A 14,677-nucleotide genomic window follows, 5' to 3' on the forward strand; every position below is an offset into this window, starting at 1 on the left:
TTCCTTCTGGGTCTGTGAAGGATTTTGCTGGGCACTGTGTTGTATCTGTAGATTGTTGTAAGATTGCCATAAAAAAAATAAGTTTTCAATTCATCAACTAGTGTTGAAAGTCTTCTTCTTTAAGGATGTGAACTATAGAAGTGCTTGACTTCCTCTTCCTATGAGATAATAATATGTCAAACAGTTATGTAGCAAGAGCGCCCACTTGTTCATCCCGCCTGGCTAGCTTAGTCCCGAAATAACCACACAGAAGTTGTATTAATTAAAGCACTGCTTGGCCCATTAGCTCTAACTTCTTATTGTCTAATTCTTATACCTTAATTTAACCCAATTCTATTAATCTGTGTATCGCCATGTGGCAGTGGCTTGCCAAGTAAAATTCCCAGCATCTGTCCCTGGCGGCTCCATGGTGACTCTCTCCAACTCCGTCATTCTTCCTCCCAGCATTCAGTTCCATCTTCCCTGCCTACCTAAGCTCTGCCCTATCAACAGGCCAAGGCATCTTCTTTGTTCATTAATGGTAATCACAGCATGTGGAGGGGACTCCCACATCACAGTTAAAGTAGAGCAGGTTCTGGAAACTCCAGCTCAGCCTCAAGATTACGGATACGGGAAAATCCTTGTGTCTTGGTGTACAAAACTGGCTGTGCAGAGCCCTGTGCAGAATTTCTAAACAAAAACTGGAGGGCGTGAGCCCTCAGGGTTCTGAAGATCTAAGGTCATAGGCCTTGAGCACGCCATTTAAACTCCCTCAGCTGAGGTCTCCTCGTCCGCAGAGTCTCCCTGAGCATGTCTGTGTGACTTGGGTAATACATTTTCAAAAGGTATCATTAAAGCATCATGAGTCTGTTGCTACCTCTCGTGGGGTAAGAACTCTGAAGGATAACTTGACCTTTGTCTAGCAGATACAGTTTTCTGTGCAAGACACAGCCCCTGCTGACCCTCGGCTTGCTCAGCAGGCTACACAGTGTGCAGCACCAGGGAAGCAATCACAGCAGGGGCATGGCTACGATGTGTTGGGACATCTGCAGACCATGGAGAAGACTGTGTCTGTGCAGGCTCAGTCCCTTTCAGGTAAGAACCACAAGGAAGCCCTCAGGCTGAGGCCACGTGAGAACAGCCAGGTCCAGGCTGAACCCGTCACTGAGGCACTCTGTTAGGAACCGTCTGCTTTACATACATGAGCACTCACTGTATTTATAACAATTATAGCCAATTTGTTTGGGTATATAGATGACGAAAAATCTCTTTGGCTACCCAAGCTTGACATCATATTTTAACTACCTTGGTAAATGCTGGTCTAATACCTACGTGGAAAACAGCTGCAATGTGTCGGTTAAACACAGTAGGTTTTCTGTTTTTCTTTTCCAGTCAGTCACACGTACTCCAGACTCTTTTGTTCTCTGTGTACCCAGAGATGACCTTGAATTCCAAATTAGGAGGAGCACAGGGTTTGATTCTCTTGTTGCTTCCAATGTGAGACTCCATGCTGTTCTGTTTTGTCTTTAACTCAAATCACAGCCATCATCCTTGTGGTTAAGAAAATGGAGATCAGAGAGAAAAATTAATCAAGCACTAGGCTTGTAGCTCAATGTGAGACTATATGGTTAGCATATATGAGGTCCCTGGTTCATTTCCCAGTACAAACAAACAAACAAACACACACACAAACCCTGAAAACCATAAATAAGAGACAATGAGGAAGACAGACTGGTGGGCCAGCTAAGGCAGGGCCAAGTGTGTCCAGAGGATTAGTGAAGTCCCCACTGAAGTCCCCGGGGTAAAGCATTGTGTCCCGTCCTGGAGAAATAAGATGTGGTTCTATGTCACAGTCTCACTGTTGTCATAGTGGTTAGACTTGGGCTGGGGAGATGACTCAGAGGTTAAGAACACAGAGACTGTTCTTCCAATGGTCCTGAGTTCAGTTCCCAGCAACCACATGGTGCCTCACAACCTTCTCTGGCATTCAGGCATACATGCAGACAGAGCACTTAAAAATACATAAATAAATAAAATTTTTCAAAAGGAGAATTTAGGCATTTTATTCCTATGAAACAAGGAACTTTTAACAGAAACAGCAAAAAAAAAAAAAAAACCCTACTTTATGGGCTAAGGGGAGTCGCACTTGCCTAGCATGCGTGAGCCTGAGGTTCAGTACCCAGTACTGGGAAAAAGGAAAGAAAAGGTTTATAAAGGAGAAGTGGGTTGAGGTGAGGATGTTCTCAGTAGTTAGGACCAAGAAGTCTAAATCAAGTTGCCGCATCTAAAACCAATGCCTTGGCCTTGGAAGGATATGAGTTAGAAGGTGGTTTTGCAGCGGAGCGTATAGACTTCGGGAGAATAAATGATAAGCCAGAGTATCTAGTAGTTGGAAATGAGAGGCATATCTAACTGGATATACAAAAGGCAGAAATGGGTATCTGGGACTAACAGGAGTCTAATATCATTTAAGCATTGCCACAAATAATTAAGATAAATTAGATGTAATTTAGGAATCCATGAGGGTGAAGAAAGAAAGGAAAATGTGCAAACTAGGAAAAGAGTGGTTAGAAACAAAATTCTCAGAGAGAAAATCTTAGTGAAAAATTAACAAATTAAAAGTTATAGTCCAGATGCCATGATGTGCCTGCAGCCTAAACTCCCACGAGCTGCAGCCAGACAGGAGCAGGCGTGAGAAGGAAGCCTCCCCTGGCTGCTCCACTGCAGAGCATGCAAGTAGGTGGAGGGAAAGGAGAGGCCTGAGCTGACAACAGGGGACACTGCTTTTCCAAGCATATGTTCTTGAACTCAAAGGCTCGAATGTCTGAAGTCAGATTAGTAAGAAGTGAGCAGAATCGGGAGAGGCTGCTGTTGGAGCATGTCTGTAGACAAGTGGAGAGGACAGCATCGCCCCCGAAAAGGAGGGAAACAAGAACAGAACACTGCGTTCTTTATTCCCATTTTAAGAGAACACCCTACCTCTGACAAGCTTTGCATGCCTGAATCTCCGGGAAGGGTAACCAGCTGTGGGCAGCACGGTGCATAAGGCATTTTCTCTGGATGTTTGAGTGTAATGTCTGCTAGCTGTGGGTGGTGGTATGCCCAAAGGAAATTGTAGATGAACAGAAATTATAAAACTATGATGTTTACTTTTCTAGAGTTTAATGTCAGTGTAAGTCATCTTTTGCTTAAAAATTACTTAAAAATTTGACTGATGACCAACTTTTTTTTTAAAGGCAAGCCTTCACTATATAGCTCAGGCTGGCCAAGAATTCATTATGCAGAACAGGCTGGCCTCAAACTCACAGTAATCCACCTGTCTCTGACTCATCCAGAGATTAACAATTTTATTCTTGAAATTTCTTATTAAAAATGGTTTAATATTAGCTTTAACCCTCTTTGCCATCATTTCCATATGAAATGAATTTTTTCTCTCATTAAGTTGAAAATTTTTGTCATAAAAGTTGACAAAAATTATCGTTGTAGTTTACCCTTTCCCCATCTCATAAACATCTCCATTAAATTCTGCTCAACTTTCAAGACAAACAGTAAGCTGTCATATCAGTGTGACATCACGTGGACATAAAAAGGTAAATGAGAGAAGTGGAAGAAATAATAAAAGTAGGGCCAGTAAGACAGAAGTCGGACAGACACAGGCAGAGCTGCTTCATTTCCCTGGTAGACAGCATCTGAGCTGCACACTGCCATAGAAGATTCCCTGAAGACACCTGTGACTGAGCATTCCAAATGGAAGAAACAGAATGTGTGAAGGGTGGTTATAGGAAGCAATCCCCAGATTTCGTCTTTCCCTTTTTAATCAGTGGTAACAACAAATCACCACGTGCCAACAGGTGGAGAATCATCCTAGAATGGCCTTCACTTTCCGCATTCACACTCCATCCTTCCTGCACTGGATCCGCTGCAGCTGAGAGGGGATGCAGTCCTGCACTTTCAGCTCTTCTCCATTCCCCTGTGGCTTAAGAAAATGCATGCGTAGCCAGGCGGTGGTGGCGCACACCTTTAATCCTAGCACTTGGGAGGCAGAGGCAGGCGGATCTCTGAGTTTGGGGCCATCCTGGTCTACAGATCAAGTTCCAGGATGGGCTCCAAAGCCACAGAGAAACCCTGTCTCAAACAACTCCAACTCCACTTGACCCTCTCCCTTGTCTTCTCCCAGTTCCATGTCCTCTTCTTCTATTTAAAAAGGAAATCCATTGAGTCCAGTTACTGCTGATGGGTATAGGCTCATCCACTAGAGAGAGCATGGGCAACCATGCTCAATCAGTAGCCACAGGACCAAACAGTCCTTCTCCACTGCCAGCTGCTCCTCAGCCAGGGGTGGGGCCTGTGAACCCCTAGTTCCCTTGCTGGGATGCTGAGTGGCTTGTGCGACAGCCCTCCCCAGTGCCCCCCCCCACTCTGCACTACCTTATCTACGGTCTTCCCCAAGGGGAGTTGATGTAAGCACAGTCTTTAGAGTGAGCTCTCACAGTCTGAATTCTCAGCACTTTGAACAGTTAGGTTTCTCTGCATTGCTGCCCACTACAAAAAGATTTCCTAACCAAGGTCGAGAGCACATATTTATGGGTGCAAACACAAATAATGACAAGACAATACAACAATTTAACAAAATAGCAGTAGATTCTCCCCTGTGGTCTTTGGTGTCTTCAGCCATGAGCTTTTGACTAAGTTTACACCATCAGGTATGAATTCTTCCCGTGGGGCAAACCTCAGCTGTCTAGAAGCAGTGGTTACCCCATCACAGGCACACACTATTGCCCCCATGGGCACACTCTGCCGGGTAGGCTGATGTGATGCTGTGTGTTGTGTCTTCACTCTCACCGGCCTGTCTAGATAGTGCCGTGCTCCACCTTCCTAGAAGCCTTTTGTGTTGGTCACTCACTAAGGGTAAGGCAGGATTTTTGTGTTGGTTTACTCACTAGGGGTAAGGCAGGATTTTCATAACTAGTTTAACTGTAGTAATACAAGCGGCGGGGCTGCGTCCCCCGGCCGCCTTCTAGCTTATGCCCTGAAATAACAACACACAAATTGTATTCATTTAAACACTGCTTGGCCCTTTAGCTCTAGCCCTTATTGGCTAATTCTGATATCCCGATCAACCCATCTCTAATAATCTGTGAGCACCGGTCTTAGTGAGCACTGCTCTTACTGGGAAGATTCTAGCCTACGTCCATCCTGGGTCGGAGCTTCATTGCGTGTGTCTGCCCGGGAGCGGGCAGCATGGCGTCTCTCTGAGGCGTCTGCCCCCGAGAGGAGAGCTGTCAGGTCTGAACTCACTTCCTCTTCCTCCCAGCATTCTGTTCTGTTTACTCCTCCCACCTATGTTTTAACCTATGAGGGCCAGCCAAGCAGTTTCTTTATTTTTTTTAACCAATGACCTTCCTCCATCACTTATCCTAATCCAGATCCACCTCTGCAGCTGAAAACAGTCCACAAACTGGAGACTGCCATACTGTGAGAACAGCGCGTTCCACATCACGGTTGTCAGCCGTGATGCTATCTACTCTCCATGTTCCCAAACAAAACCCAGCAAATAATATAGAAAGTTACAATGCATAGAAACGTAGTCATTTTATTTATTTCATCTGCGTGTGTGTGCGTGTCTGTGTGTGTGTGTGTGTCTTTCATTACTTTGTTTTCTTTTTTCTTAATCAGGATCTTATAAGTAGTTGAAGCTGACCTAGAATCATGACCCTCCTGCCTCAACCTCTTGATTGTTGGGATTAAAGGCATATGCCAGTGTATTTGCCTATTTTATTTTTATGATGTCTGACATGTAAGGAAGAAGAAAATTAGACTCTAGATAAATGCCCTGAAGTATTTCCATTATGCCTTTCTAAAGGGTGTGTGCTTCTAGGTGATTCCAAACAAGTCTGGAATGGCCCCACTGTGGTGCGTACCTCTACTGAGAACCCCACGATGCTCGAGCCAGACTGCCACGCTTATGTGCAGAAGGTAAAATGCAACTTTTTTCAAATGTTGAAAGCACTTAAGGTCTAATATGAATTATATGAAAAATTTATAAACACTAAAGTAAGATTGGATCCCTAAACCTAACTTTTGCTCATGTCAAAAAAAATACATGTTAGCAAATGTGCCTCCCACCTGTGTAATCAGTCCTAGCCTGGAGGAAGACCATCCTTAGAGTCTGTGGAAGAGGTCCTAAACTTCATAGCACACACTGGCAGCAATTTTTCGATATTTCTTCTAGATGTTTGGGCTGCTCTAACTATCAGCTCCTGTTCCAGGCATCTGAGACGAATTTTCAAACTGTGAAGGCACTGAATCTCTTCCCTCCTTAGAAGCACTCAGGGCACTACTTCTTAACGCTTAAGATCATCTCACGGTTCCCTCTGTGAATGTGCAGAAGAGAACCACATTGAAACCATGTACAACCTTTGTTGTTTTAGTTTGCTCTTAGATAACGGAGTTTAAATTATCTCTTTTCCCCAACTGAAGTCAGAGTCCACGAAGGTCTTTCCATCCTTAACCTGCTTTATTTCTGAGTAAGAAGATACCGTTTTCCTTCCAAAATGTGATTGATATCTATAAACACAGGCTGAATCGAATGTCTGTCTATTATTTTAGGATATAAAGATCAAGAACGCGGAGTCCTGGAGAAGTTTGGGCAAGCCAGTGAGGTCATCAAGTGCCCCAAAGTCCTCAGATGAGCTCTTCAACCAGTTCAGAAAAGCAGCAATAGAAAAGGAAGTGAAAGCCCGGACCCAGGAGCAGCAGATGCGGAAACACCTGGAACAGAATCCACAGGAACCAAAAGCACCTCCAGAGAATCCGAGGTCTGTGGCTGGTCGGCCTTAATAAGGCCAGGGAGACATAGAAATGGCTGTGTCAGCTCACTGCGAGTCAGTTGCCGGGTAGAACACACAACAAATTGTAGTTACAAAAAGTATATCTTATCAATAGTTCTCTAAATGGTTGTGTCTGTTTTTTAAAAGACAGAAATAGCTGAGAAATCAAGCTAGTAAAGATAGAAATGTTACCAAATTCTAACAGCCTTTTTTCCCAGAACTGCCTGTAGTAATAGGAGCAGCAGGGCTGCGTCCCCAGCACCCTGGCCGCCTGGCTAGCTTATACCCTGAAATAACAACACACAAATTGTATTCATTTAAACACTGCTTGGCCCATTTCTATCTAGCCTCTTCTAGGCTAATTCTCGCACCTGGACTAGCCCATTTTCAATCATGTGTGTAGCACCCCAAGGTGCGCTTACCGGGAAGATTCTAGCCTACATCCATCCTGGGTCAAAGCTGAATCGCGTGTGTCTCAGAGAGCAGAGCTATCGCATCTCTGCCCCGGAGAAAGGAGCATGGTGTCTCTGCTCCAGAGAGCAGAGCTGTTGAGTCTGAGCTCACTTCCTCTTCCTCCCAGCATTCTGTTCTGTTTACTCCTCCCACCTATGTTTTAACCTATGAGGCCAAGCAGTTTCTTTATTGCTTAACCAATGAAATCAACAGATTGATTGACACTCCCACATCAACTGCCTTCCAAGTTTTTCTGTTCTCATGTAGGAAGATAGTGCTGTGTGGGGGCCATGGCTTTCAGAACCTTTTTTTGTTGTTGTTAATATAGAATACCCATTATAATCTGTCTCAGTCACAGCAGAAGTAATTCAGGGGGTGGGGGGACATAGCTAAGTTAGTGCACTCTTTGTCTAATGGGCCCGAGGTCCTAGACTTGGACCTATGTGGTAGCGTTTGCCTGGAATCTCAGCAGTGGGGAAGGGGAAGGTAGGAGGATCAGAAGTCATCCTTAGCTACAGAGAGGTCACACAATGAGGTCCTGTCAAGAAAGGAAGGAAGGGAGGAAGTAGAAATGGGAGGGGGGTGGAGAAAAGGAACTCTGACCACCTGGGACCCATTCATTTCCTTTTGTTTTCATTGTTTGATCATGTCTTTGTTTAAAAAAAAAACTTAAGGAACTTGAAACCTACTTTGAGCCCTCCTGTTTATTTAGGGAGCTCGGGAATGGATTGACTGTAGAATCCTCATCATATCAGATGGAATCCAAGTGTCATGGAGAAGAGAGGGAAGAACAGCAGCCATCAGAAGCTCAAGACCAAAGCAAACTCTGGCTTCTCAAAGACCGGAACTTAGCAAGGGAGAAAGAGCAAGAGCGGAGGAGAAGAGAGGCAGTAAGTACACTCTGACTTTCTGAGTTAACTAGGGCGGGAGACAGCGCATTGGCGTTGCTCGTGGTCAGAGACAAGCTGGACGGAGAGCGGGTCAGCTTGTGGAACCACTGGGCTAACTGCGCTCTCTGTACTAGACTTCTAAAGTTTCCCTGCGACTTAAATTCCTCTTTTAAAAATGGAATAATAATTCCCATTTTGAAGTAAATTAACATACACTGAGCACATAAGAAAATGCCTGGCATGTAAATGAAGTAATTCACTGTTCACTGCTGCTGCCTTAAAAGCCTGCAGATCCCTTCAGACGTGCCATGGCTTCCCAGTCAGTGTTTCTTGAGTCTCTTTAGTTGATGGCTAGATTAAGAAATATGGAAAGAACCAGACAGTAGTGGGGCACTCGGGAGGCAGAGGCAAGTGGATCTCTGAGTGTGGGCCCAGCCTGGACAGCCAGGACTGCACAAAGAAACCCTGTCTCAGGGGGAAGGGGGGATTGGAAAGAAAGTCAGCGAGATGACGGTAGACAACATACAACTAGGTCACATGGAGTCAGATGTCTTCAGCAGCGCGGCTCATCACCCACCTGGGTCTCTCATGCTCCGGCTTAAGTGTCAAGTGTTGTGTGACATGTCTGTTTACACCATAAGGAAACAAATGACAGACTAAAGAAACCACTGCAGGCAGATCTAGCTTGGTGAATCCATGAGTCTGACTGTAGTTTTCACAGGAGCAAGCCTGGGTGAGGGGTTATTCATAGGAGCATGGCCACTTAGAGGCATCTGTACACTTCCGATCTCCAGCAGTTGTTATATCCTCAGGGGGGACATGTCCTTCACCTGAGAGCCTCCTCTGCCCTGATCTCATGAGAGTCTCCTATGCAGGAGTAATAACCACTCTCTACCTCCCACGCCAATGTGTCATGTCCAGAGGGCAGACATTAGAGACACTGCTGCCACTAGTGCCAGCACCGGCTCATCGCCGGAAACCGGAGTTACCAAAGCCCATGGCTGGAGGCTGGAGAGATGGCTCAGTGGGCAAAGCAATTGGTGTGCAAGGGTGAGTGCAGATCCCCAGAACCTACGTAAGTGCAGGGAGTCAGTGAGAGACCTGCCTCGCTATGGAAGACGTATTCAAGGTCAGCCTCTGGCTTTCACATCCATGTGTGCTCCCACACAGCCACACACACCATAAGTCTGTAGTGTTCGTTAATATTTACTCTCTACCTTGCATGTTTGTACATTATTGTATATAAATTATAAGTAGTTTCATTATGAATATGCCTTGGTCATATTCACACCCCACAACCTGCTCCTGACTAAAACCCCTTCCCACTGGTCTCTTTGTCAATAGCTTCCCTTCTATTTTCATGAAAATCTAGCTTCTCCATATTCCATCCTCTCTCTGGTGTGTTTATTTTTCCTGTCACACATGATCTCACTCTTAATAGTTGAGGATGCTTCATTGTAGGCAGATGTGGACACATGACATTCACTTAGACACGCGTCTGCTGACAAGGGCCTGACTATTGTGATGGAGTCGCTGTCAGTGTGGTGGACATTCAGGTGTCTGTGGTGACTGATTCCTTTGGGTGCGTGCCCAGGAATGGCGGAGCTGTGCATTTTTAGTTTTTGAAGAATATCCATGCTGACTTCCATAACGTCTGTACTCACTTTCATTCTCTGCATCCTTGAGACACATGGCTTCTGTTTCTTGCTGCTCTGTATGTGGTGAGAGAAAGCTCCGTGTGGTTTTGATTCCCACAGTGGCTAAAGATGCTCGACATTTAGTTCTGCGTTCGCTGGCCATTTGAACTCGCTCTTGAACTCCTCTTTATGGCTAGATATCCATGTTCTCGTTTACATGTTGAATTATTTTTCCAAACAAAATCTTCCTTCTTCCCTCCCCACTTTTGTCTCTCACAGCTGGAACCTTAGCCTGAATTCTTTTTGAACTCCCCATGCTCTTGCCTTAGCTTCTTGAATACTGAGACTAGAGGCCTTGGCCTCAAGCAGAAATGAATGGCATTTAACAATGTTATACAGAGATTATTTTATTGTTTGTGGTGCTGCAGATCAAATTCAGGGTTTTACACCTGTTATGAATACCCTCTAGCACTGAACTTCCTCCTCTGTAGAACTTTCTACCATGATAAGCATGCTCTGTTGTCTGTTTCAGACATTTCTCCTAAGACCTGGCTTTAGTCACCTCCCAGTCCTCTTACAAGAGTCTAGCGTCCCTAACACCTCCACTCAGTCTGATGTCGTTCCTTCTATCCTAAGGACTTTTCAGGAGCTTGACTAGCTTGACTAAGGACTAAGGACCTAGAACATTTAACAGCGCCCAAAGTTCACCTTATGCCCGTCTCCTTCATCAGCCCTATAGTCTTCCATCTGGGTTTGGCTGAAGTGTGATCGGGACCACAGAGAAAGGAATATCAAGTGGTGTTTTAAGTCATGATCCCTAATATTTATTAGTGGACAGATTGATTCTCTATTTGTAAGTATTCTACATGAATCTATCTTATCTTAGATAGATATGAATTTAAAATAAAATTCTACATGCAACCTTTAAAATAAAATTTTTCTAGCCAGGCAGCAGTGGCACAAGCCTTTAATCCCAGTACTTGGGAGGCAGAGGCAGACAGATCTCTGAGTTCAAGACCAGCCTGGTCTACTACAAGAGCTAGTTCTCGGACAGGCTCCAAAGCTACAGAGAAGTCTTGTCTTGAAAAAACAAAATAAATAAATAAGAAAAGAACTTTTCATTTTTACTTAACTATAACAAAGGTTTCATTACACTTTCTTGCTGTGTTCCAGTGTGCCTGTATCTAGAGAGCATCACATGATCCCCAGACCGGGACACTTTCTCAAGCTCCTACATGGCAGACTAAGATCAGCTTTGAGGAACTATTTAGTCTAGACAGTTGGCCTAGAACAGCTGAGCACTAAAAGGTCCTGATTTAAGTTTTGTTAGTGTTTGTTCATTTCTAAGGCAGATTTTGAGAATTTCTTGCAGTCTGTTAGAGTCAGACATGTCCCACCCTTCTCTGTGGTGCTAGAAAAATAAGCCTTTTATTATCCCTTTGGTAGGGAGGCCATAGCTCTAAATCTTGAAAACAACCACATCCAAGAAGCCAACCAGCTGGGCAACAGACTAGAGCTTTGTGTCTCACTGGTCTACTGCTGTGGGGAGGGCCGAGCCCTTTACATTACAGTGTCTGCTGTGACTTCACCTGGCCAGGAGCAAGTGGAAAGTCTTGAAGGACTCCCTTGGACACACCCTAGAGCACTCCCACTGTCCTCTCTCCTGCCCTCGCTCCTTCTCCTCCTATCATGCTGTGCTAAAATCTGTCCTAAAAGCTTCCTTAATAAACTCCAGCTTTTCTTGATGGGAGAAACTTGGGGATGTAGTAACCATGCTTCTTTTGTCTGACTTAGCATTTTCTGCACTTTACTCCTTTCCTAACGATTGCTGATATGCAAATGAGCACTGTTTCTGTACCGCTCTGCAGTCTGATCCCATGCTCATAAATAGATCTCTGGGGGCCGGAGAGATGGCTCAGTGGTTAAGAGCATTGCCTGCTCTTCCAAATGTCCTGAGTTCAAATCCCAGCAGCCACATGGTGGCTCACAACCATCTGTACTGAAGTCTGGTGCTCTCTTCTAGCCTGCAGGCATACACGCAGACAAAATATTGTATACATAATAAATAAATAAATATTTAATAAATAAATAAATAGATAGATCCCTGGGTTTTAGACTCGGTGCCGGAATCAATGAAAACCATAGCTTTTACATTATATGGTAGCATTCCCACACACAGGGATTGCACTGCTAAAATTAAACATTTTAAAAGATGTGTGTGTGTGTGTGTGTGTGTGTGTAGCATGTGCTCACAGAGGCCAGTGGAGCCAATCTGCCTGGGTAGAGTTATAGGCAGTTGTGGACCACCTGACAATAGGTGCTAGAAACTGAAGTCAGGTCTTTTGTCTGAGCAGTGCACATCTTTAACCACTGAGCCATTTTTCCAGCCTGGTTAAGACAACTTCTGTACCTAGTGTTGTACTGGTTACAGGAACAAGCAAGAGTTGTGCTTTCGGCTTGCATTCTTACTACTGCTCCGTAAGTATTGAAATACTCTTCTCGTTAGAGAATCAAACTTACTATTTGTGGTCTTGTGGCATTTTATTACATCTGTATATATTAAAAGTTATACATATAGTCATTAAGCTAATTATTTATATTTTGTATGAAACATTTCTAAGTGTGTAAGTGTTTATATAAAGCTGTAATAAAGGCATGTATCTTAAACTAACAAAAATCTTCTTCTTTTCTGCAGATGGCGGGTACCATTGACATGACTCTTCAAAGCGACATTATGGCAATGTTTGAAAATAACTTTGATTAAAATTCAGCTTTAAATTAACTATCACCTTTAAATTAATGGTACAAATATTTACAATGCACTGGTAAAGTGATTACTTTCAACCACCAAGATACCAATCACATATTGTTTTGACTGCCCTAAAATAATTAAATATTTTTTCACTTACATTTTTAATAAATAAGTTCATTTTAAATACATAATTTATAAACAGTTTTATAATTTTGATCTCTAAAAATGAATAGATTTTAATCATTCTACTGAGGACTGTCAACTATGTATTATAGCCCTGATCTAAGCAAGTCCGAAAGGGATCATCTGATTGGAAAAAATGAAGAATATATAAAAGAATATAAAAACGGTTTCTGTTGAGTTTTTAACTTTTATTTATTTGTCTGAACCAGTTTGCTTGTTTGTTTGAGGCAGGGTCTCATATACCCCTCCTGCCTTAACCGCTCAAGTACTGGTACTATAGGAAAGAGGTTTTTCTGTCAGAATTACCTGGAGTCTAACAAGTGACACCTTGTTTCTCCATGAATCACAATGTCAGAGACTCTACTGGTTCCATGTTTAAATTCCACACTGACTTTTGTTTTAAAGCATTCTTAGCTATGATTTGAAACAAAGTGGCAGCTTTGTGTGCACCAGCTTCTGTAGGAATGTGTCCACGTGTCTTAAAATGTGTAGTGATGGTAGTGAACATTTGCCCAATTATGGGAAGTCATAGTCTACAAACCATTTATGTTTTGTCATTTTCAAACCGGAGTCAAATCTAAACCTTGTATAGTCTCCTTGAATTTTAAACCTCTTGATGCATAACCTGATGATGTAGGCCCTGTTGTGATATTGTCTGAAGTAGAAATTCCACGTGTGTCCAAACTGCAGCACATGCCTGCCATAGTCCAGTGCTTGGGGCAGAAGCCCTGCTGCATGCTCCACAGCAAGAGTGCGTGTGTGTGTGTGTTATTTTATTATACCCTTTGCTCATTGTTTTCATTTAAAATAATTTTCTCATACACTACATTCTGATCATAGTTTGCCTGCCCCCAACTCCTCCCAGCTCCCCACCCACACAACTTCACCCTTCTTTCTCTCGCTCATTGAAAAACAGGCAAATAAAGCAGACAAACCAGAATATAAATAAATAGGTAAAAAAAAAAAGACTAAGTATAAGAAATACATACACACAAACCACAAAAAAATGCAAAATCAGATAAAAAATACAAGCAAAAGACCAGTAAGATAAAAAAAGCCCAAACAAAGCAATATCAAACCAAAATGTCTACAGAAATACCACTGGGTTCATTTTGTGTTGGTCATCCTACTGCTGGGCATGGCCAACCCTTAAGTGTGGTTAATATATCATGAGTCTCCATTGAAGAGAGCTAATTTTTCCTTCACAAGCAAGCAGATGTCAGTTGCAGCTAATTTCTTGGCTAGGGGTGGGACCCATGACCATTTCCTCCTGTTAGTGCTCAAACATTGTCTGGCTTGAACCTGTGAGTACCCTGTCCATGCTGGCACATCTCTGAGTCATACGTGTGTCAGGCCCGTTGTGCTGCAAGACACCTTCTCCTTGGAGTCCTCCATCCCTCTGAGTCTTACATCTTCCCACCTCCTCTTCCACATGGTTCCCTGAAGGGAGAGGTTGATGGAGACACCCCATGTGTGAGTCTCTGTGTTAGCTTCCATCTGCTGCCTGAGGAAGCTTCTCTGAGAAAGGCTGAGCAAGGCACTGGTCCCTGGGTCTAGCAGAATCTATGCTTCTTTAGAAGAACAGTGGTAGCTGGGTTTCCCCTAGGACCTTGGCCTATCTTGTCTCAGGTTATTAGTCATCCAAGCGTGTCAGGCGTGAGTTCCATCTCACGGAGTGGGCCTCAAATCCAGTCAGACAATGATGTTGTGCCAGTGTGTCATCGGGGATGTCTTCATTGTGGATCCCTGGTTGTAGCTGGGTTGGTGTTTGCCTTTCACTTCTGGTAGCAGGGATGAAAGCTCTAGTTAGGCACCAGCGCAACTTCTTCATGGTCAGTGACATGCATAGGTGTTGTCTTTATCATCAATTTGATTCCCTTCATATATGTGAGCATATGAAACGTCAGGCTGAAGTTTGCCTTCTTGTGCTCTGTAGAGCTGGATTAGTAGGTT

General features: G+C 43.7%; 1 protein-coding gene across 1 annotated transcript in view; it reads left to right on the forward strand.

The window, feature by feature from the left end:
- The window catches only part of Brdt (bromodomain testis associated), a 51,017-nt gene extending 38,173 nt beyond the window's left edge, over positions 1-12,844 (forward strand). Inside the window, exons 14-18 of the mRNA XM_026785174.1 lie at positions 903-1,074; positions 5,858-5,955; positions 6,589-6,797; positions 7,975-8,152; positions 12,485-12,844. Coding sequence (XP_026640975.1) covers positions 903-1,074; positions 5,858-5,955; positions 6,589-6,797; positions 7,975-8,152; positions 12,485-12,553 — 726 coding nt within the window. The 3' untranslated portion in view covers positions 12,554-12,844. The remainder of the gene's footprint in view (positions 1-902; positions 1,075-5,857; positions 5,956-6,588; positions 6,798-7,974; positions 8,153-12,484) is intronic.
- Positions 12,845-14,677: the final 1,833 nt, after the last annotated feature.

The sequence above is a fragment of the Microtus ochrogaster genome, linkage group LG1 (genome assembly GCF_000317375.1).
Source record: "Microtus ochrogaster isolate Prairie Vole_2 linkage group LG1, MicOch1.0, whole genome shotgun sequence".
Taxonomy (NCBI): Eukaryota; Metazoa; Chordata; class Mammalia; order Rodentia; family Cricetidae; genus Microtus; species Microtus ochrogaster.